The sequence below is a fragment of the Manis javanica genome, chromosome 9, assembly GCF_040802235.1.
Source record: "Manis javanica isolate MJ-LG chromosome 9, MJ_LKY, whole genome shotgun sequence".
In the NCBI taxonomy this organism is placed as follows: Eukaryota; Metazoa; Chordata; class Mammalia; order Pholidota; family Manidae; genus Manis; species Manis javanica.
Genome location: NC_133164.1, coordinates 110,650,823 through 110,672,814, shown reverse-complemented (window position 1 = coordinate 110,672,814; position 21,992 = coordinate 110,650,823). Strand labels below are relative to the sequence as shown.

General features: G+C 37.8%; 1 protein-coding gene across 2 annotated transcripts in view; it reads right to left on the bottom strand.

Moving 5' to 3' along the window:
• Positions 1-21,992, bottom strand: part of MALT1 (MALT1 paracaspase) — a 51,738-nt gene that overhangs the window by 22,636 nt on the left and 7,110 nt on the right. Inside the window, exons 2-8 of one of the 2 annotated variants that reach the window (XM_037016083.2) lie at positions 20,534-20,700; positions 9,944-10,065; positions 6,017-6,176; positions 4,324-4,502; positions 3,693-3,789; positions 3,085-3,117; positions 683-709 (exon numbers count right to left, since the gene is read on the bottom strand). In XM_037016083.2, coding sequence (XP_036871978.2) covers positions 683-709; positions 3,085-3,117; positions 3,693-3,789; positions 4,324-4,502; positions 6,017-6,176; positions 9,944-10,065; positions 20,534-20,700 — 785 coding nt within the window. The remainder of the gene's footprint in view (positions 1-682; positions 710-3,084; positions 3,118-3,692; positions 3,790-4,323; positions 4,503-6,016; positions 6,177-9,943; positions 10,066-20,533; positions 20,701-21,992) is intronic. The other variant, XM_073213147.1, reaches the window with a different exon arrangement.

Here is a 21,992-nt window from a genome sequence, read left to right as displayed (position 1 = left end):
ATCTGCTCCTGTGAGGTTTTGTTTTCAGGTATTTTCACAGGTGCTATGCCCATAACCTATACTGACGTCCTCGGTCTATACGAAGTCCTCACTGCTACCATGCCCGCACCTTGGTTAGGCTCTCCCTTTAGCTTAACCTGTTCAGAAATCTGTTCTGATGAAAACTGGCCAGAGAGGTGAATACTCCTGCCAACTGACGGCCTCTTAACTGCACAGTGGCAACTGTCCCTAACACACCTTTTACTTCAGATAAAGACACCCTACTCAACTACTGCAGAGATGTTCTATGGTTGAGCTACCGTGAACAAGGTCTCAGAGGCCTGGCAAATTCAGAAATGTTACCCCATCACTCTTTCCAAGACTGCTTCCTGTCTTGTAAATTAAACATCATGCACTTCCCCTATTAACTACCTTTTTATGATGTAGTCATACACAGAGATGAAAAAATATATTGCTCTTTTATGTTGTCTCAGTATATTTACTTTTCTACCTTTATAGTCCAGAATAGTTCTAGTAATTTTCACTTAGATTGTACTCCATGTAAATACTAATTTCAATCTTAAATTATGATATTATTTAATAAAGAAAAAAGTTAATAGTACCACTATGGTAAAATCTTTTAAGTTATTCTATTTTATAATTTAAAAATCTAAAACTAATGCTTTATGTTTATATTACTCACCAGGATGTCCAAGTGTATTTAATTCATCTAAAATAAAATAGGAAAAAATAATTACCTAAATAATCAAACCACCAATTTAGCATAAAAGAGTAAGACTAAGCAAAGAAGTAGCTTTTGAAATCGTGTTACCATGTTTTTATCAGTTAGAACTTTTCAAATGCCTTAAATGAAAAGCCATGCAAATACTGTATAGGAAAGAATATTATGTGGGTATAATATAATTTAGGACTCCTAAGCTATTATTACTTTCATTAAATGACAAAAAGCTAAATAAGTTCATGAACCATTAATATTGTTCTTTTGTTCTTTGTTCCAGGACCCCATTCAGGGCACCAAGTTACATTTTCTTGTGTCTCCCTGGGCTCTTCTTTGTTGTGACTTTCTTGATGTGAGTTTCCCAGACTTTCTTATTTTTGATGACCTCGATGGCTCTGAGGATTACCGACGAGGCATTTATAGGGTATCTCTCAGTTGGGACTAGTTGGTGCTTTTCTCATGGTTAGGCTGGTGTGATGTGTTTTTGGAGGTACAGTGGTTTCAGAATTGTTAACCTGTACCCTCTGGCTAAAGGACAGATAATATCTAAGCATGTATCCATAACATTATATCCATTTATTTTTTCTTTACAAATGTTATGAAGATAAAAATTAACACTTACTAAAAACTATAAAGTTATACTGTCTGTAAGACGGTAAGCAGGAACTTAGATGTGGGATGAAGCCAACTACAGAGCAGCAGCGCCTAGAGCCCAGAGCACAGGACTACAGGCAATTTCTTTTGCCTTCAGCCTTACAATGCCGCTCATTTCCAGGTAATCACACCAGCACCTTGTTCTTCTTTCCCCTCTTCAGTGAGGTTGCTTCACACATTCATAATACCTCTTGATATCTTTTGTCATATTCTGCATTCTACCTCGGGATCCCCCTCCTCTGACTTTCTATTAAATTGTTTAAAACTTGCACACATGTATTCACCATTACAGTGATCATACAGAATAGTTTCACAGCCCTAGAAAAATCACCTGAGCTTCACCTACTTAATTCCTACACCGTCCTGATTAAATATCTTTAAAAAATACATATAATGAAGTAGATAACATTATGTTTTATAGATAAAAAGAAATATGGTGTAGGACACTTCATGATATGTGTCAATCCACCAAGTATAAAATGTCTTAACTCTAGACTTTTTTAGAAAAAAAGTTGGATCTACTTTGTCCACTGAAATCACAGTTGGATTTTTACCTCTAAGTGTTTTGAACAGACTGATTTGAAATGTGTTATTTAATAGTGTGTTTGCTACTGCAAAAATTATAGGGAGAATCTTGTAGGTAAAGAAGCTGCACAGCAAGGTGATAATTTACATGCACTGCCCTGAAGTTATTTTTCACTGGTTCTTAGCTCTAACTTTAGAAGTTTTAAAAATCATGCAATTGGCAAAAAAGGAGTAAGAGAAGAAAGAAGAGTGGTTAGGATTTCCTCACACAGCTTCCCTCATGCAGGGCCCACAGACCACAGCACTGGCATACTCATGCTAGAGAATTCCTGTTCACAATATACACTGGGATTAAAAACAATAGTAACAGTGTTTCCAAGTGACACCACAGTGACATGAAGGACAGAAAACCAGGAATCATAAAAGATGTAACATTATTTTCTTACTTTACCCAAGTAGAGCCCAAGGTTATATAATAGTTTGAGGAGGCAGAAATTGAAAAAATACTTTGCTATCCATAAACCTAATTTTGCAAAACAATGTGGTATCATACTAAGGGAAGGTAATGTGAGTATCTCATTACAGCTTATGTACACTGCTTTGGTTAATCAAAACAAACTAAAAGCTTATGCTGAAATCAAGTTTTAGTTCTCTTTGCACTTTATAGTAAAGGTGACCTGGTTGATTAATCTACAGCCTTGTAGCTTCAAAAGGGATGTTACCAATTTTATATTAAAACAGAATATTTAATATTTGATAAAACATGTTGAGCAATGAATCTCCTGTCCTGAAACTTTTACAGAAACCATATTTGCATTTGAGAGGCAATCCTGGCTAAAACATGACAGTATAGCTGTCTATCTTTTTAAAAAATTTTATAAAAATAAAAATTTTAACAGTAGGAATTTGGAATTACAAATGATCACTGTTTATAATATATATAGGAACTTCATTCTTATGCACAATAGAAAATCAACTGAAAATTGTTCTAAAATAACATGTCAGTTTAAAAGTGTCTGTGGCAATTTGCAAACCCCAAAGACTAAGATACAATATCCTTCAGGCGAAATTGCTTCTTACAGCCAGTATTTTTTCCATCACTGCACTCATTAGGCTAGAGCACTCCACCAACTCCAAGAGGAACCAGCATGCAGGACACTGGGCTTCAAACCAAAGGATTACACTACCTTCTGTGCACTCCACTGCCTCATTTGTTCTTCCTTGTTCCAGAGAAAACAAACGTGAATATATTGTAATTCATGGTCTTAGGCAGCCAACAAGCAGAGGTAAACATCATAGAAATAGGCTGGCAAACTAACACATGCATCAATAGATCCTACTATTAGTAACAGAACTACCGACGCCTTAAGCTTAAGTTGAACAAATGCCCGAATTACGCACTTCATGAGGATGGTGGAGTATCATGGTTCTTCCCTCTGTTTGTTTGTATTTAAAAAATGTTTCATTAAAATTTTTTTTCCACTAAATAGAGTTTTTATTACTAAAGTTTTAAAGAGTACTTTTTTTTGCCAGAAATATTTAAAATAAACCACAAAATTAAAAAATAACTAGAGATCTAAATAACTTTTCCCAGTTCTTTCTGTTCTTTGCATGTGAGCCTACATTATGAATTTGACATGCATTCTCTGAACTCTCTGTATAAACAATATAACTCCTAATACTAATACTCCATTAAACAGAATGAGGTATAGTTGTATGTCCACTGCTTAAATGTTTCATTTTATATGGCTGATATTATACTTCATTTGTCAGAACACTGCATAATACTGCTTACCTATGATGATTTCTACCTTCTTGCTATCTTGACTGTCTCGATCATTATATACATGACACCAATAGGTTCCTTGATGTTCCAAATCCACATAAGGCACCTGAATCAGTATCAGAACACACATACATTTCTTTGGCAATTTTAATTGAAATTGGCTTGGAGAAAAAGTTACTTTGTATTTCAAAAAAGAACCCCTAATACACAACATTTTAGAAGGCTTTTGCCATTCTTAGGTTATTTCCATTTGTTAGCAAACAAAATGATACAATGACTACAATCATGGTTTAGTATAAGCCCTTAGATGTGGGCTGATGTTTTCCAGTACTTTAACAAAAAAAAAAGAATCAATTAATATTAAATAACAAGGATAATAAGGGTGAATGTAATAACCACATTGTTTTTCTTGTAAAACCTTCATAAGAGTGTATATCAATGATACCTTAATAAGAAAAAAAAAATTAAAACAAAGATTCTGGAAATTGAAAAAAAAATTAAACAAGGGCCTTGACACAAAAATACTGAAGACAATAAAACATCCCAAAGAATATGAATTTTTAATGTTCACCTTAATTTTCAATTACACAATTTATCTAACATATTAACACAAAGAATACCCCCCAAATCAATTTCCTACCATGTACAGCTTTTTCGTCTCATGTGTTAGTGGTGATTCATTTCGGAACCACTGGTAGTGAGGAATAGGGCTTCCGACAGCAACGCACTGTAAGACCAACGCACTGCCAGGCATCAGCTTCTGGGACTGTGGCTCAACACAGATATGCAACTTGGGTTCAGAGATGCTATCCGGGCTTTCTGAAATTAAAAGAAAAATATCATTGAATACAAATAAAATACCTAGGTAAAAAAAATTTTCCCTTAGACTTGAACAGTGTTTTTAAGTTCATGTTTCATTAATTTTTACAATCTGTAGTGGCATCTCCCAAACTGTTTTATAAAACTGTAGCACTTTTAGAAATATTAAGAAATGCTCTGTGGAAAAAAGGATGCTGTGGCCAAATAAATGTAGAAACAAATGTCAAACAAAATTTAACAGAATTTTTAAATTGCAGGATTTCTCAGAGCTTTCAAAGTGTTAGTATGCATCATATTATTAAGAGGAGGAAATAGTTCCAGTGGTTTCCAAATATGTTTGGCTGCAGAATCTTTTTTGGTGGGAGCAAACAAGTTATCAACATCTTGGGTGATACCTTCAACACAGAAAGCTCTACATTCTGCTGTTTGATTTAACCTGACTTATTAAAATAAGGAGTTTTCTTCTTAGCACTGAATAAATATGGATGGGTTATCACCAGTATTTCTTCCAAAGGTAGATATCAGTAAGCAGTATATACTGAACACTCATTTGTTACTTTAAGTTCTTTGAGGACAGAGGACTGACCAATGTTATGCAATACCAAGCCTCCATCATGAAACTCAGTGTCTCACACACTGCAGGTCATCAGTAGTATTTGTTGAATAAGATTCAATTTATAAGACATTAAAGTTCATTACATGCACAGTAACAGTCTTCAAAGACATAATCAATATCTTAATCATGACTATTTGTAGAGACTATTTAGGTATAGGAAAAGCTAACTTGCGAGAGAAGAAAGGCCCAAAGACAGCCTGGTGACAGAAAGGCTTTCCCTCCTGTCCTTTCTTTCAGGCAAAGATAACAAAGCATATGGATCCTGACTGTGCGTGTGAACAAACACAGGAATATCTGATGACTGCTCTTTAGGGTGGACCGTTTTTTTCCTTGATCAATGCTAGTTATTGGACTAAAAAGATGAATGACAAAGAGTAGAAAAATAGTGTGAAGAAATGCTTTACTGCAGCAGATGATACCATATATACCCTTTCATGTAAATAGTAACTCTGTTTCTATTCTGCAACACAATTTTTTTAGGCATAATACAGTGATTTGGGAGAAAAACATACTGTGTCTAAGAAGGAATTGAAAAGTGAGCAAAACTATATTAGATATTTCTTTTTCTCTAAAACCAGAGACTACAACTATAGCATTCAAATCCATGAGAAAGCAAGTTTAAAAAGGTCAGCAGCAGAGCCAGACTGAGAAGGATTCTATATGGTATTAAGGCATCTGCATTAATAAATAAAACACACACACACACATACATGCAGGGACAAAGAGAAAGCATCTGGGATAAAATCGTTAACAACTGGTGACCTATGTGTTTGGGCGAAATACCCATGTGAGCTTTTGACACTATTTTTGATACTTCGAACATACTTAAAAGTAAACATTTACAATAAAATAAAATAAGCCAATTCCCATCCCAAATTCAACTTAATTTATCACTTACTCTGGAAGCTTCCTGTTCCTTCCGTGACGTCACAAACATCCAGCTGTGACCACTGGCTAAATTCAAAGGTGAAATTATTATTAACTCGACAGACATAAAAGCCTGCATCTTTCACATGCACTGTGTTGAAAGTAAGTTCTGATGCATTTCCATTTGGAATCTGTGGAAGAATCAAGACGGAAATATAAGTGAATATAACTCATCAAAACAAGCCTTACAACACATGCTGTGTAAAATGTATCATTTCTTTGGCTTTTTGTAAAACAACTGTTTTTCCAAGTTCTAAAATATTTGTTACTTAAAAAACAAATATTTTGAGTAATTTAGGGCTGAACTTTTAGAAATCCACAGTTTTACAAATCCATTGCCAGAAAGTTAAGCTCTCTCCCATGTATTTTCCAAAAACTCAATAACAGAAAAGTACCTGTTCTGTCATTTAAAACTGTTCAATCCTTAGGATTTAAAGAATCTACAACTGCAACATTTATAAGTAGCCATATAGCATGACAAACACTAGGGGAAGTGGAAAGTACATAGAAATTTAGGCCTGGTTGTTAATTTCAGTTCTGACCAAACTAACTGAGTACTGAGTAAATTAGTTCACCTCCAGACCTGAAAATCCTGAAGAGGACAGATTCCTTAACCAATATATTTCTCTCAAGGTCTGGGCCGAAAGGGCTATGGAAGGCACATCAGTGACGGGAAGGAATGGCCACCCAAGGGTTTCCCAAGCTTTCCTCCCTGGGCTTAGGTCAGCATATTAAGGCTTCTTTCACCTTTGCCCCTCCCATCAATGTATCAGTGCCCCCCAACTCTGGCACATTGCCCAGAGGTTTAGTCAAGTGCCTCCTTCTAACAGCTCCCTTTCAAGTACTTAACCAGCTCACCTCCCCTCTCTCCAAACCCCAGCTGGTTTGAATTCCGCCCTCTCCCCCTCAGAACCTGCACCAGGGCAGGAGCACATTGCTAAAGCTCCGACAACTGGAATGGCAGGCTGGACTTAAACCCGCCTGATAGTCCCGCCATGTTAACCCACTAAGCCTGCTTTCCTGTAGACCATAAATGAGTACTTTCTCTGCAAACCTCCTGCAATCCTACTTCTCTCAGCCACCAATTTCAGATAAAACTCCCTCCTTTTCCTGCCACCAAATCCCAAGCCTATCTATGTCTGTACCCATTTATAACTGTTGTCCTCCCTCCTATTAAAATGGTAAATGCATCTTCCTAACAAAGACTACTTGGGTTTAGGATCTGTGGGGATCTAACCCCACAGAATAGCATGAAGCTGAAAACAGGTGGGATTCAACAGAGGCAGAAAGAAGTCTCTGAGCTTCCCCTCTCTGAAGTTCACACTGCCATAAATTTCCTCTTCAGGACGTCTTTTATTCCCAGGAAGGAGAAGAGTAAACCTACTCTAATCCCCTCTCCAGGGGTGTTTTATGGCCATGAAGAAGGAAAGATCACCTGCACCTGCATGAGTGAACATTGCCACAGACTTTATCTCCTGTCTATTCTTCTAGAAACCCCTGTGTTATTTACTAAAGAGACCCATTTGTTCTTCCCATAGAGGCCTTTTCTCCCTCCTCCCTTTTCCCTACCAAGTTGGGTATGTAAGCTGCTAACTTTAACCATTCATGCAGCTACTTTATTTAGGTTCCCTTATGAACAGACTTTTTCTTTTGTTAATATGTATTCCGTTGGTTATCTCACAGGCCCCTAGAAAGTGAACTTAAGAGGGCAGAGGGAAAGTTTTTCTTCTTCGACAGTCCCATCCTCTCCAACTCTGCTCTTGGAATTTTCTCTCTCTGCTTTGCATCTTATTCTTTCTTTTATTATATCACTGTCAAAAACACTCTAGTATGTTGTATCTGAAATATACCTAAACAAACCTCCCTTGATACCCCTGCCCCCAGCAGCACTGGAAATGCTGACTACCCCTTTCTTCTTGAAATACCTTCCCTTTTAGGCTTCATACCATCCTCCCCTGGTTTTCTTTCTCTCTCTGTTGCAAATTCTTAGCCTCTTTATTGGTTCCTCCTCCACTATATAAACTTTCAAAGTTGTCTCTTCAGATATATTCAAACTGCTGAGCCAGTTCATTTGGACATCTAACAAGCATTTCATACTAACATGGCTAAAACCAAACTCCTGATTTTTCTTCCCCTAACTATTCCTCTCCTAACCTTCAACACCTTGGTACGTGACATGTCCCTGGATTCTTAAGTAAAAAAGCTAGGGGTCATCCTTCATCTCTTTCTTTTTCCTCATGGTCCATATCTAATCCCTTAGATCTGGTTAGCTCTACCCTAAATAAACTGACTGTGCACGCTGACCCATCTCCATTGCCATACCCGAGCGCACACTTCTCCTGTTTTGAGTCTAGCACAGGCATTAGATAGCTGGTCATCTTGCTTTTCTCTTGCTTCCCTTCAAGTAGCAAGTTTGTGTCTTAAAAACATAAATCTTATGTTCTGCATAAAACCTTTAGTGGCTTCTCACTTTACATGATCCTGTTCATTTTCCTTACAGTTCTCAACTCATAGTGTCATTGTATTTGCTTGTTCTCTCTCTCCACAGAGTAGGTGGCAGGGCCTTGGCATATCAGTGCTTACAGTGTGGCCTGGCACAGGACAGGTGTGCATCAGGTACTCATTAAATGAGTACCTCATAAAATAGACCATGAATGTAAGAGTGGTTTGACAAAACTTTAAAATATATTACAACTCTTCAGACATTTCTACCAGGACATATTTTACAAATGATACAGTTTGTGCAGTAAGTTTTATCAATTATTTCTTCTTCAAACAGCATTTATTAAAATGAAAGCAACTTCACAATTGAGATAACATGGTAAAATAACTATAGTTATTGTCTCTCAAAAGCCTAGGCACATGCCATACATATCCTGCTAAATTTTCACAACCCCTGACAACAGGAATTCACATCACTGGTATTGATAGTCAAGGATCCAACACAGTCCTGTCTAACATCAGAGCCTGCATGCAATCTTTTCACTAGTTTAACAGCTGCTCTACCTTACCTGTGTGGAAGGGACAGACATAAAAACTTGCATAAAGCTATACATATTTTTTTCTAAGACACAGCGATCCCATTAAAGACTGTGATCTTAGAATGGCTGTTTAACCTAGTTCCAGGTTTGCAAATGTAGACTTAGTATTGAGTTTAGAAGGAAGCTTAGAATAGCAGGTGGAAAGAATATGGGATTTCAAGGTACCTTCTGGAAGGAAAGGGGTGAAGGGAATGGATGAAGAAGAAGGGAGGAGTCCACGGAAGTGGGATGACATGGGCCAGCCAAGTTGGTGAAAAATCCCCAGGTGGAGAGGGGCTCAAACAACTTTTAAGAAAAGAGAATTCCAGTACGTGATTAAAATTACTTGTTGGGTGATGCAGGGATGCAATACTTCCTGCAATGGAAGTAAGAGGGGGGAATAAATGCCCCCGCACCAATTTTAGTTGTACTTCAGAATCGACCATAATAGCCTAAATCTTTTGATATGACACAATTAAGTAGAATGCTTAAAATAATATCATGCTAGTCTTCTGTGTAACCTTGAAAATGTTTTAATTAAAGATTTTAGTTGAAACATAATTTGTTTTAATGAGTTCTGTGTAGATATTTTAGAATGTAATGGTGATGTTTCCTATTTGTTAACATTGTTGCTCCAACTAATCCCTATTTTCCACAATATCTAAGGGTAGAGAATTGATTTTAGTATTGTTTATAATTTTTTTATAAGGTAATTTTGGAACTTTCCTACCAAAATTATTATTGAATAGTTCAATAATACAGCAATGCCTATCAGATCAAAACTCCTAAAAACACAATGAGGATAATAATGCTAATTGATTTTCTATCATTCTTTCCTCTATGACACTTAAAGCATTAAAAGACATTTTAAAAATTACCTCTTTATTCATTTTGAACCATTGATATTGTACAAAAGGATGTCCAGTTGCCCGGCAACACAGTTTCACAAACTGTCCAGCCAAGACTGCCTTTGATTCGGGGTTTACAGTGATCTTTATTCCTTAAAAAAAAAAAAAAAAAAAAAGTCACAGAAGAGCGGCTTTCCTTGTTTACATTTCTGAAACCAAAAAAAGTAGTGCTGTGGAAATAACCTGCATATTTATCCTTGTTATAATTCAACAAATTCATAACTCCTTCCCCATCAGATTGAGTTGTGAGTTCCAGGCTGTGTAAAACCAGGAGGAAAGAAACTCTTGCAGAGTCCTTTGATCTACTGCACTTTCCACAGTTGTGGGAGAAAACTGTCATTTTCCTCAATTCTTCGAAATATTATTAACACATTCTAAAACCTCTGAAATCAGGATGCAACTTACAACAGATGTCTGCCGGACAGCATCATAATGCAGTTCTCAGTACTAGCTCTTTGATTACTTGGTCATAAATGCTCAGATGGCTGGCACTTCAGCTGAGTTCAGTGCACTGTGAGCAACACAATGAGTTGAAATGACAGTGAAAATGTCTTTAAAAGACACTTGGATTTCAGTGCTATGATTTAGCATTAAAATGAGTTTTGTAAGCAGAAAGGCACAGAAACATTACAGCAGAATATAAATTTAATATGTGCTATAAAACAGTTTTTATTTGAAAAATGACTATCAGCCAAAAATGTTGGAAAACTTTTTGGCAAGCGTTTCAAAGAAAATCCTGGAGTTGGTTAACAGAATTCCCTTCCCTTCCTCTCTCCTGACTCTCTCTCAATCACTCCCTTAGGGGAAGCCTGCTGCCATGTCACAGGGGCACTCAGGCAGCCGTGCGGAGAGGCCCAAGTGGTAAGTAAAGAAACTTGGGCCCTCCACCCACAGCCACATGAGCAAACCATCTGCGAACAGGATTTCCCAACCCCAGTCAAACCTTCAGATGGTGGCAGCTCTGGTGGACAACTTGGTAACTACCTCATCGGAGGCCAAAATCTGAGCCAAAACCACCCCCCAAAGCCATTTCTGGATTCCTATCCTCAGAAACTGTGAGATAATAAATCGCTATTTTAAGCTTTCGGTTTTGTAGTAATATGTTTGTAATAATAGGTAATTGACACAAAAGAAACCAAAAGTTAGGAAATTTTGTATTTGCCAAGGTTATAATATATAAAACTGGGTGAATGGGCTTTCAGGAAGGAAGGAGAAAGGATCACTAAAACTTATACAACTTAATTTGCTGTACCTTTTTTTCCCTCTCATCTATTCTGAATATGATCTCATAATGGTATCTTTTTCCTTTAAAACCCACCAACCCAAAAGAACAAGATTGCAAATGAAGAGGAGTTAGTCTAAATTATAGCAATCTTAAGACAGCAAAGGTAGTAAACTTTCTAGGAAAAAAAATGGTATGTAAGATAAAATGGGTATGTGAAATCCATGCTAGAAAGATACCAAATAAAACCCAATCTAAAATTAGTAGGTATTTATTGCATTTGAGGGTCTGGGGAAACCCAAGAAAAATTTTAATAAATAGAGTAAAGCCTTGCAAAAAAGAATTTAAAACTTCTGCCAAGGGGAGTTTTCATGTTTACCAATTCTTTATGCTGATGCCAAGTCAGCACATGATAGATGAACTAACAGTTCTCCTAAATTCTGTAATTCATGTTGGTAGAAAAGTACATGCTGAAGTTAGAAAATGGGAATAGCTTTCTTGCTTAAGTTAGCAAATTCATACACTCTATTTTAGTGCTCCCATATGTCATTCATCTGCCAGGAGAGATTTATATCACAACATTAAGATACAAAGATTCCGCAAATAATCCTACAATTCATATGGAACCACAAAAGACTCTGAATAGCCAAAGCAAGAAGAACACAGAGAAAGAAGAATAAAGATGGGGGTATTATGCTCCCTGACTTTAAGCTATGCTACAGAGCTACAGTAATCAAAACAGTATGACATGGGCACAAGAACAGACCCTTAGGTCAATGGTACAGAATAAAGAGCCTGGATATAAACCCAAGCATATATGGTCAATTAATATACAATAAAGGAGCCATGGATATATATGGGGAAAAGGCAGCCTATCCAACAACTGGTGTTGGTAAAACTGGACAGCTACATGCAAGAAAATGAACCTGGATTACTGTCTAACTCCATACACAAAAGTAAACTTGAAATGGGTCGAAGATCTAAATGTGAGACATGAAACCATAAACCCTTAGAAGAAAACATAGGCAAAATCTCCTGAACATCAGCATGAGCAATTTTTTCCTGGACACATCTCTTTGGACAAGGGAAACAAAAGCAAAAATGAACAAATGGGACTGCATAAAAAAAAACAGCTTCTGTACAGCAAAGGACATCATCAGGAGAAAAAAAAAGGCATCCTACAATATAGGAGAACATATTCACAAATGATTTATCTGATAAGAGGTTAACAACATACAAAATATATAAGGAAATCATATGTCTCAACACCAAAAAAAAAGAAGACAAATAACCCGATTAAAAAATGGGCAGAGAAACTGAATGGACATTTCTCCAAAGACAAGATGCTTCACATTGCTAATCATCAAGGAAATGCAAATTAAAACCAGAATGGGATACTACCTTATACCAGTTACAATGGCCACTATACAAAAGATAAGAATTAACAAATGCTGATGAGGATGCGGAGAATGGGAACCCTTCAACACTGTTGGTGGGACTGTAAATTGGTGTAGCCAACTGAAAAGCAGTATGGAGAGGCCTCAAAAATTAAAGAGAAATAGCACATGACCCAGTAATTCCAACTCTAGGTATTTACCTCAAGAAAACTAAGTCCCTGATTTGAAAAGATATATGCACCCCTATGTTTATTATCATGTTATTTACAACAGCGAAGACAGGGAAGCAACCTGTCAATAGATGAATAGATAAAGTAGATATGGTACATATACACAATGGAATATTATTCAGCCATTAAAAAAGAATTCCTGGCATTTGCAACAATATGGATGGACCTAGAGGATAGTATGCTAAGTGAAATAAGCCCATCAGAGAAAGACAAATAGCATATTATTTCACTTATTTGTGGTATATTAAAACAAAACAAAACAAAATGAACAAAATAGCACTATAGCACTAGACTCATAGACACTGAGAAGTGACTGGTGGTTACCACATGGGGGAGGGTTTGGAGTAGACAGGTGGAGAGGGTGAGGAGGATAAAGGGGTACAAAAATTCTCAATCATAGTAGTTAGTCACAGGGATAGCAGTACAGCATGCAGAATATAGTGAAAGATCCTGTAACTGGACTAGCTGGGGTGAGGATTTAATAACATGGGTAACTGTTGAACCACTGTGTTGTATACTTGAAACCAATATAAGACTGCATATAAATGATACTCGAATAAAAAAAAGATACAAAGATTCTGATTAGGTATAAAGTTGTAACAACAAAAGGAGGGAACATAAATCTCAAAAATATAGGAAATGTGTCTAAACTGGCTTTAAGATGCAGATGTCTTACAGCCATCTCAAACTTAACATGTCCCCAATCCCTCCCAAATGAAACATCCTCGGGGACCCCAGAGTTTTCCCCACCTCAGGAAAGAGAACCCAGTTTCCAGCCTACCTTCAAAGGTCAAGTTAACTCAGGACAAAAACCTGGCAGTCATTTCGGAATCCCTCCTCCTTTTCCAAGTCTCCCCATTTCCAATGCCTCAGCTCGTCTGATCTATTGTTACAGCTGCGAACTTGTTTCCTTGCTTCCAACCAGGAGCCCAAATGTGTTTTTAAAACACAAACGAATCCACATCATTCCTCTAATTAAAACTCTCTACTGACCTCCCATTGTACTTAGGATAAAATCCAACCTCCTTACCACGGCTTACAAGGCCTACATAAACGGCCCTCTCTGACCCATCCCCTACCATGCTCCCCCTTGCCCACCGTCCTCCAGCCACACGGGTCCTTTCCTTTGGAAGCCAAGCTTTTTCTCCCTTTCACTTACTGGTTCTCTGCTGGATTTTCCCCATCCCCTGCTTCGTGGCATTCTTTCTAGTCACCTAGGTCTCAAGCTTCTCTGGGAAACATATCTACATTGGCTACTCCCTCACCCCCCCGTTTTCTATTACATTCACCATGCTTTGTAGTCTTCACTGCACTAATTACATGGAATTCCTGTTTCTTACTATTTGTCTCACCTACTGAACTAGAAGCTCCATGAAAGCAAGGGCCCTGTTTTGTCTTAGTCACTGGTTTACCCAATGCCTAGAACACTGCCTGGCATTGGGGATACAGTGGGTGTTCAACATGTATTTGTTGGGTGAATGTGTATAATAATAAAAATTACTATAGCAGCTATCTGCTGACTGCTTTATATATATATGCTGGGCATTTTGATCTCTAACTTTCAAATTAACCATGAGTTAGATATTGATTAGATCTATGTTAGAATGAAGAAAATGGAGTTAAGTAACTTGCAGGTCACCCAAAGTAAACTACTTAACCTCTCTGAGACTAATTTTTTTTTATAAAATGGGAGAATCACGATGCAAGCCTACATTTGCTCAGGCTTCAAATCCTCATGCTTTTGTTATTTTCACTGATTCTTTCACCCTCCACCTTTGTGAGGTATAATTGACAAATAAAAACTACATATGAAGGGTGTACAACGTGTGATTTAACATACGTATACACTGTGCAACGACCACCACAGTCAAATTAATTGCCATGCTCATGACCTCACATGGTTATTATCATTTTCCAGCGATTCTTAATGCATCTGCCACACTAATCCCATCTTCTGCCACAGTGAGCCTTTCACAAAGGGGAGTTCAGACAGAGTGCCATGTCCTGCCCCATGACAACACTTATAAATTTACCATGGCAAATATTCTCTACTATTGTGCAGAGACAAGGAACAAGACTGATGGAAATTAAGGGGCTTTCTTGAATGACTAGTGGAAAGGGCCCCTATGGCCAGGATGTCCTACAAAGTATCCTCGTTCTGTGTGGAAGAAAAGGGTAAATGATTTTTAATGGACTTTCAAACTCAGTTGATACATCTGTTTCTATGCACAATTTTAGTAGCCTAGAATTCAAGAAGCAAGCAACTACATGTATTTATCACCTACTGCTTCAGAGACTGAGAATTGAAAGGCAAAATGTGATTTGGAAAAGTGCCCCTGGTGAGGAGTAAAGAAAAGAAGTCACAACACCTCCCATTTTTAACCACACATATTTCCTTCCTCCCACGTAGTGCTGTGCAACAGGGAACCATGGTCGGCCTTTAACCACTCTTGTGCGGTGCCCACCAGTCAGAAGGTGCTGAACAAAGGTAAGGAGAGAAGACGGCAGAGTGCTCTGGAGGGCGTACCAAGGCATACGAATGAAAGTTCTATTTTAAAGGGTGAAGGCACAGCTTCCTGGCAAACAAGCCTATTTTCAGATAACATCTGCAAAGAAATCAGAGGTTACTTGATTTCCTGTAAGCCGGGGAGAATTTAAATAGGTATGATGGAACACAAGGATTGCGCTTTCAACACACACCTATGTAGATCACAGATACATGATTTTAAACAATAAAATGAAAAACCCTGCTGAAATTACAAAACTTGTGATTCCTGACTTGACAAAAGGACTCATCATCTCTCATGACGTGCTTAAATATTGATGTAATTTACAAATAGCTTTTCTGGGATTAGATCTATTGTAGACATTACAGTGCATGTTTTCAGAAGCCATGAACTAGAACATTTTTTCCACCTAAAACTCTTCCTCAAAGTTATTCTGAAAATGTCTAAGCTATCCTTGAGAAGTACCCAGACTGTCCCAGAATAAACACCACTCCTCTTCCTTCAACAATCTCCCCCATCACACAAGCGAAGTATGACCATGTCTGTTGCTTTACAAGTCAATTTACGTTTGCACCCCCTGTGCAAGCTCACCTCCTCCTCACATGCCCATCCCTGTACCTGCCCGCCCAGTGACCTTGAGCTCCCAGGGTGGAAATGCGTTCTCGAGCCTCACCTGCCATTCCCTTTCTCTCTCCCTACTTCCTCCTAATCATTACTCTCATCCACACCATCGTTGCCTCTTTTCACGTCTTGACAGTTTTCCCCCCAGGAATTCCTGCTGTTCATGGAACAAAAAAAAGTCTCTTATAAGTAAGATCTAGTATTTGAGTGTTTTTCAATTTGGCAAGAAAAATGGAAGTCCAGGGGTCAAAGAGGCAATGGGGGAAATAATCTCCACGGCTAAGTTTCCCAAACCCTTATTTTTCCAAGCACTATGGAAATGACACTGTGTTCAGGACAGGGTCAGCAGACCTGGGTTTTAATCTACTTTTGTCAATAACTGGAACTCTGGAGAAATGATAACTTCTGGAAATCTCATTTTCCACACAAATGTTTGCTCACATTTAAAACGGCTTCTAATGGTACTGCTCTGTTGCTTCATATAATTGTGAAGATAAAATGTGAAGTAAAGGTATTTTGGAAATCGAATAATAATAATATCTTTGCTCTTGTCTTAGAGACAATAAAAGTAACAAAAAATAAAGTTGATATCAGAAACAGAACAGTAACTGTGCTACAAAGGATTAAAGAAAAAAGTGAAGTGGAATGACATCGAAAGAGGTGGGGACAAATGGAAGGCGCCACCGAAGAGACCTCACAGGAGTCTGCCATCGCCATCAGGCCGTGCTGAGAGCGAAGCGTACGCCTTCCTGCATGGTGGAGGAAATAAAATGGCAACATCATGAACCGGAGTCAGAAAGAACCTGAGAATTCATCTAATGAAACTCACATATGCAATGTTAATTCTCTCTAAATATCCCCGTTGTCTAGCCTCTGCCTAACCAATTCCAAGTCACAGCATTACTTCTTTCATAACCATTTCTTGATTTACATTAACTCTACTTGATAGAGATAAATCTGCACTCAAAATGTTTTCACTTAAAACAAAAGAAACAAATAAAAACATCTTGAACCGCACATTAAAGTTTTACCTACATTTGTGAACGATACAGATGCCAATACTGGCTGCTTTGGGATCAGTTTTTGATTTTTTAATGAAAAGAATAGAAGTCTAAAAAATCATTATGGGCTTCTAGTTCAAACAATTTTAGCAATTCATTCAACATCCCACCACCTCCAATTCCCACTGAGAAGACCACAGTAATACAAATGGGAACAATTAATCAAGTGCTAGAAGATGGAATGGACACCATCCACACATTAAAAACTGTAAGCATCTTAACACGAAGCACAGGCAAGACCAGACTGAGGGGCAAGCTGGCCGACCCCTGTGCTGTGGAAAGCCCACCTGGAGAGAAAGCAGGAAAGGATGGACCTCAATCTATGAGCTCCTTCAGGAATCACATGAGTGTGAGAGACAACAGAGAGCAAGAATTTGGGGGTGAGTTCCCCTCAGCTTAGACCTCATGCTGGGTGAGGCTGGCTCCTAATCAAAGGACTCACTCCAGCTAGAGGGGGGAGTGTGGCCCCAGCTACTTTAGGGCTATGGAGCAAGCACATGAAAGAAACTTGGTCAGTTCCTCAGAAACAGAGAAACTCCATACAGTGACCCTCTCCTATGGCTCTCTCATTGTCATCCCACAAAGGACTGGAATGGAGTATTGCAAAGTAAGACTAAAATCAGTCTAAAGTTTTCTCTTCTCTCTGCATTTAGGTCTGAAAGGGCTGTTCCAAGGTTCCCATCATCTTTAACAAAACTCATCTTTCTCACCCAAAACAGACCCCCTCTAAAGACAACTGGAGAAAAGTCACTGGATTTTCTGTGGAATAGGAACTAATGTCCTCCTATGTAACTGCATTACTACAAAAAAGAAAACATAAGTAACACTTCTATTTTGTATTTTCACTAAGATTTAGGAATATACTGAAGAGGAAAAACTGGATACCAGGTAAGACGTCCTCTATATATATGTGTTTTTATGACTGTCCTGGAGGTGATCATTTATAGGTTTGTCTTCCCTACTAGACTATGAACTTTGAACAGGCAGCAACTAATGTTTTAGTCATCTCTGAATTCACAGTACTAAGTGCAATGCCTGAAGTAGTACAGGTGCTGGAATATAATAAATGTTTATTGACTGAGCAAAATCTCAAATTAAGTTGATTCTATCAGAGCTTACATTCTTAATACAATTACAATAATTTTTATTCCCAAATTCTTATTAAGATATTAGAATTGTTCTCTATAATTCTTATATTTCTTTATTCTAATATACGTAAGTACAGTGAGTTTTAGATTATCCACATAAGATGCAGATAAAAAGTTAACAGTTAATTACTTCTTCCTGAAATTACTGAGCTTTATCAGATCCCAAAATATTTCCTCTTAAATCAATCACTAACATTCAAGTAATAACAACCAATTCCTAATGCCTACCAAATGGCTAATATGACATAAAACTTCACAGAAACAGTGCTTAAGTGGTAATGTCAGAACTACTTTTCCTAGTCTCCCCTCAAATGTGAAAAAGTCCAGGGATACCTCTGAAAAAGCCTGCAGGCCAAATATTAGAACAAGCTGTGCAGGAAAACACTGACAGTAAAGTGCTAATCCTCCTATTAGGAGAAAAACACAGAGCAGAAAAGGATTTTTCCCAAGATTACTGATATAATTCAACACAGCATTATGCCACGTAGCTCCTGCAACTCTGCAATATTCTCTCATTCTGCAGACTTGGCAACCAATGGTCAGAGTAGCTAAGTATAATTACTAAAAAAAATAATGAGATATAAAAGTTATATTTACTTCCCATATAAGTTTCTTAAGTTTTCAGAAGCCTCTGTTTTCCATGAAGTATGAGAACTTAGTAGTTAACTGGGTATATCCTACATGGCAGATTTCAAGGCACTGGGGATATAAAAATTACTAAACGTCACCTTAAGAAGTTTACTGATTGGTCACAGACAGCAATTTTATTTAGATGGGTCTGCATTAGCAGCTGGTTATTCCTACCCCCTTCCTCTTGAGATGAAGCAGAACCGAGAAACTTATATCAAGCATCTGATACAGTGTATTACACGAAGGAGGCACTTCAGGAGGCCTATTTTCTCACCTATGTTAAGCCTATAGAACAGATATGATCTGAGAGTCCAAGTCTCCTAACTCTTAATCTAGGGGTTTTTCCATTTGTAGTAGACTTTTTAGTTATCTCCTCAGCATCCGTTAACCCCTCTCTCCTTCCAACAGGTCTACTTTTGTCTGGCGATCCACATGGTTTCTAGAAAGTCGACTTGACCCAACTCCACTCCTGGCTCTAAGCCAGGCAAGCCAGCACATTCCATCTCCCTGGCCTCAGTGACATGTGTAAGAGACAGGCATGTGACCAAAATTAGTTAACTAGAGTGAATCTTAGTATTTTTGCTGGGACAAAAATGAATGCAAAGAATAGCTAGTAGATATCTTGCAACTATGTAGAAAGTCAGTCTTGAAAGGAAGCCAGTAATAAGAAAGGAAGAGCAAACTCCTTAGAAACAGGGCTGCCCTCTGCCTTTCTTGAAGCCCAACCTGCTTTAAGACTTCTCAATTAGAGAACCAACTCTACTACGCCGATCTGAGTTGAGTTTTCTGGTTGGTACATGTGATTGATAACACACCACTGCCATGTTTTCTAATTCCCCAACCCCAGAACTGACAAAGCAGAAAATAAGATCTGAATTACAATTTTAGGTTCCTTGTGTTAACTTAAAAATACTATCACAAATAAGCCGCTTATGTTATAAAAGCTGCATGCATCCAAACAATGTAAAATAGAGGGCATCAAGTCCTTAATCCACGTGCCTCCTTATCTTGACTGGCTTCTTTGCTTATAATGGGACCTAATGCTAAACTGGACCCCTGGAGAAAGGTCTGCAATGTTATTGCCATTGGGTGACTGAGAGGACATGGTACCTCCTGCTCAACACTACTGTAGTTGGCTAACTCCATCTGTAGTTGTGGAGATGAGGGACTGTTTCTATTCGTCACAGCTGATATCGGAAGTGAGAAACCTTGGACTCTCTATTGGTACATTAAAAAAAAGTCATATGATTGAGTCAACCAACATGTCAAAAGCATCAAGTTGGTGAAACATAGTAAGCATTTGTCATACCTGCTTTATCTCATTCCTAGACATACAAACATAAATATGTGTATATTTACTTTTTTGGCTGCACTAATTTCAACAAAAGTTATAGAAATCTTACCCCTAAATACAGCACGCATCTTCTTGGAGTAAAGACATTCTTCTATAGAACTATAATGCCATTATCACATGATAATTCCCTAATATCTAATATGCAGGTTATATCCAAATTGTTCTACTTGTCCCCAAAATGTCTTCTATATGTGCTTTTTGGACCATAATCCAATCACTGCTTATGCACTGCATTTGCTTTTTACATGTTCTTTAGTATCAACCTGGGGAAAAAAATGAGGCTCCATACATTTTTCAAAAATATTTAACACAACTGATGTGGTCAAATGAGACAGTCTCCTCTAAGTCTGTCCCTATGAACTCTTGGGAGAACCGAAGGGGAAAACCTACCTGGGGGGCTGAGAAGCTGAAGAACTTCAGTGTGTTCCATAGCCTGCAGGAAGTCACCCAGTTCCGTGACTGTACAGCCTTTTTCACCCATTAGCTTCAGTAAACACAGGCTTGGGCTTCCTTCAGGCTCCAAGACCTTAAGAGAACACTGTTCCAAGTCCAGACAACTGAAAACAACAAATTTAATTCAAGTCAACAACTTTCTTCAATATGATATGCCTGCTATATATTTGGCAGTATCAGAGGTTTTGTAGGGAATAAGCACAAGTTGTTGAGTGGTGAAAAATTATTTAAATTATGAATGCTACTATCCTTTTTTCCTCTTCCTGCATTCATAAGGGATTCCTGTTTATTCCCTTCTCCAACTCAGCTCCCATGACTACTAAATCAAGACAATGGGAGAAATCTTGAAGTGGGATGTGACAGAAATTTGGCTATGATATTGATCAAAAACGTCAAAAATTTCACCTTTAATTTGGGAATGGGGAATAGGAATATACTTATTTCTACTTTTTCTTGTACTTACGTAAAGTGTAAAACGACCCAAAAGAGATACCGAAAAATGAAAAAAAAATCAACATATAGTATTTTGTATTAACAAGTCGTATGTCTACATGTATTCATATGAAAAAATGAAGATACCGAACAGTGTGTATGCTGAATGATATACTATTTTTATTAACAAGAATATTAAGTATTCTATATGCAGAGTAACTCTGAAAAGATAGCCAAGAAACTGAAGCAGTGGTTGCCCTAGAGAGGGGATTCAGGGAAGCAGAGCTAATGGCTGGATGATTCAATTATTCTTTTTTTAGCATCAGTATCTAACATACATGTACAATTTCCTTTTCAATCTTGTCACATCCAGTAGTGGTATACAATGTTAGAAAGACGAAGATCAGACTGCAGAAAGCCATAAATAATGGGACAAGGAGTATGGACTTCAATCATTTCCTAGGAAGGGCAAGTATGAACCATTCAAGTGAAGGAAAAAAATCAAGTAAAATAAAAAAATCAAAACAACAAAGAAAACCCAAAACTTTTCCCAAGAGATGTTATCGACAACAGAGGCAGCCAAAACCTTTATATCATCTCATGATACACTGCACGTTCGCACCTCATGCGCCTGTGTGGATCTCTCTCCCTTTCCTGCCAGTCTGAATTTCAGGGTAGTATAAACTCTAGCTTCTCTGTGATGCTCTCCCAGACCACAGCAGCCCATCAAAAAACCTTTTAGACAGTTTCCTAATGGTGCTTATCTTCCACACTAGAGCCTGGCAAACGTTTCCTGTATAGTGTCATGCAGGGTAAATATTTTAGGCTTTATGGCCCATACAATCTCTGTTGCACATTCTTCTTTGTTTTTTGTTCTGCTTTATGATTTTTTAACTATAAAAACCATTCTGAGCTCATAAACTGTACAAAAACAGGCAGTGGCATTGGGTTCATGGGATGTTGT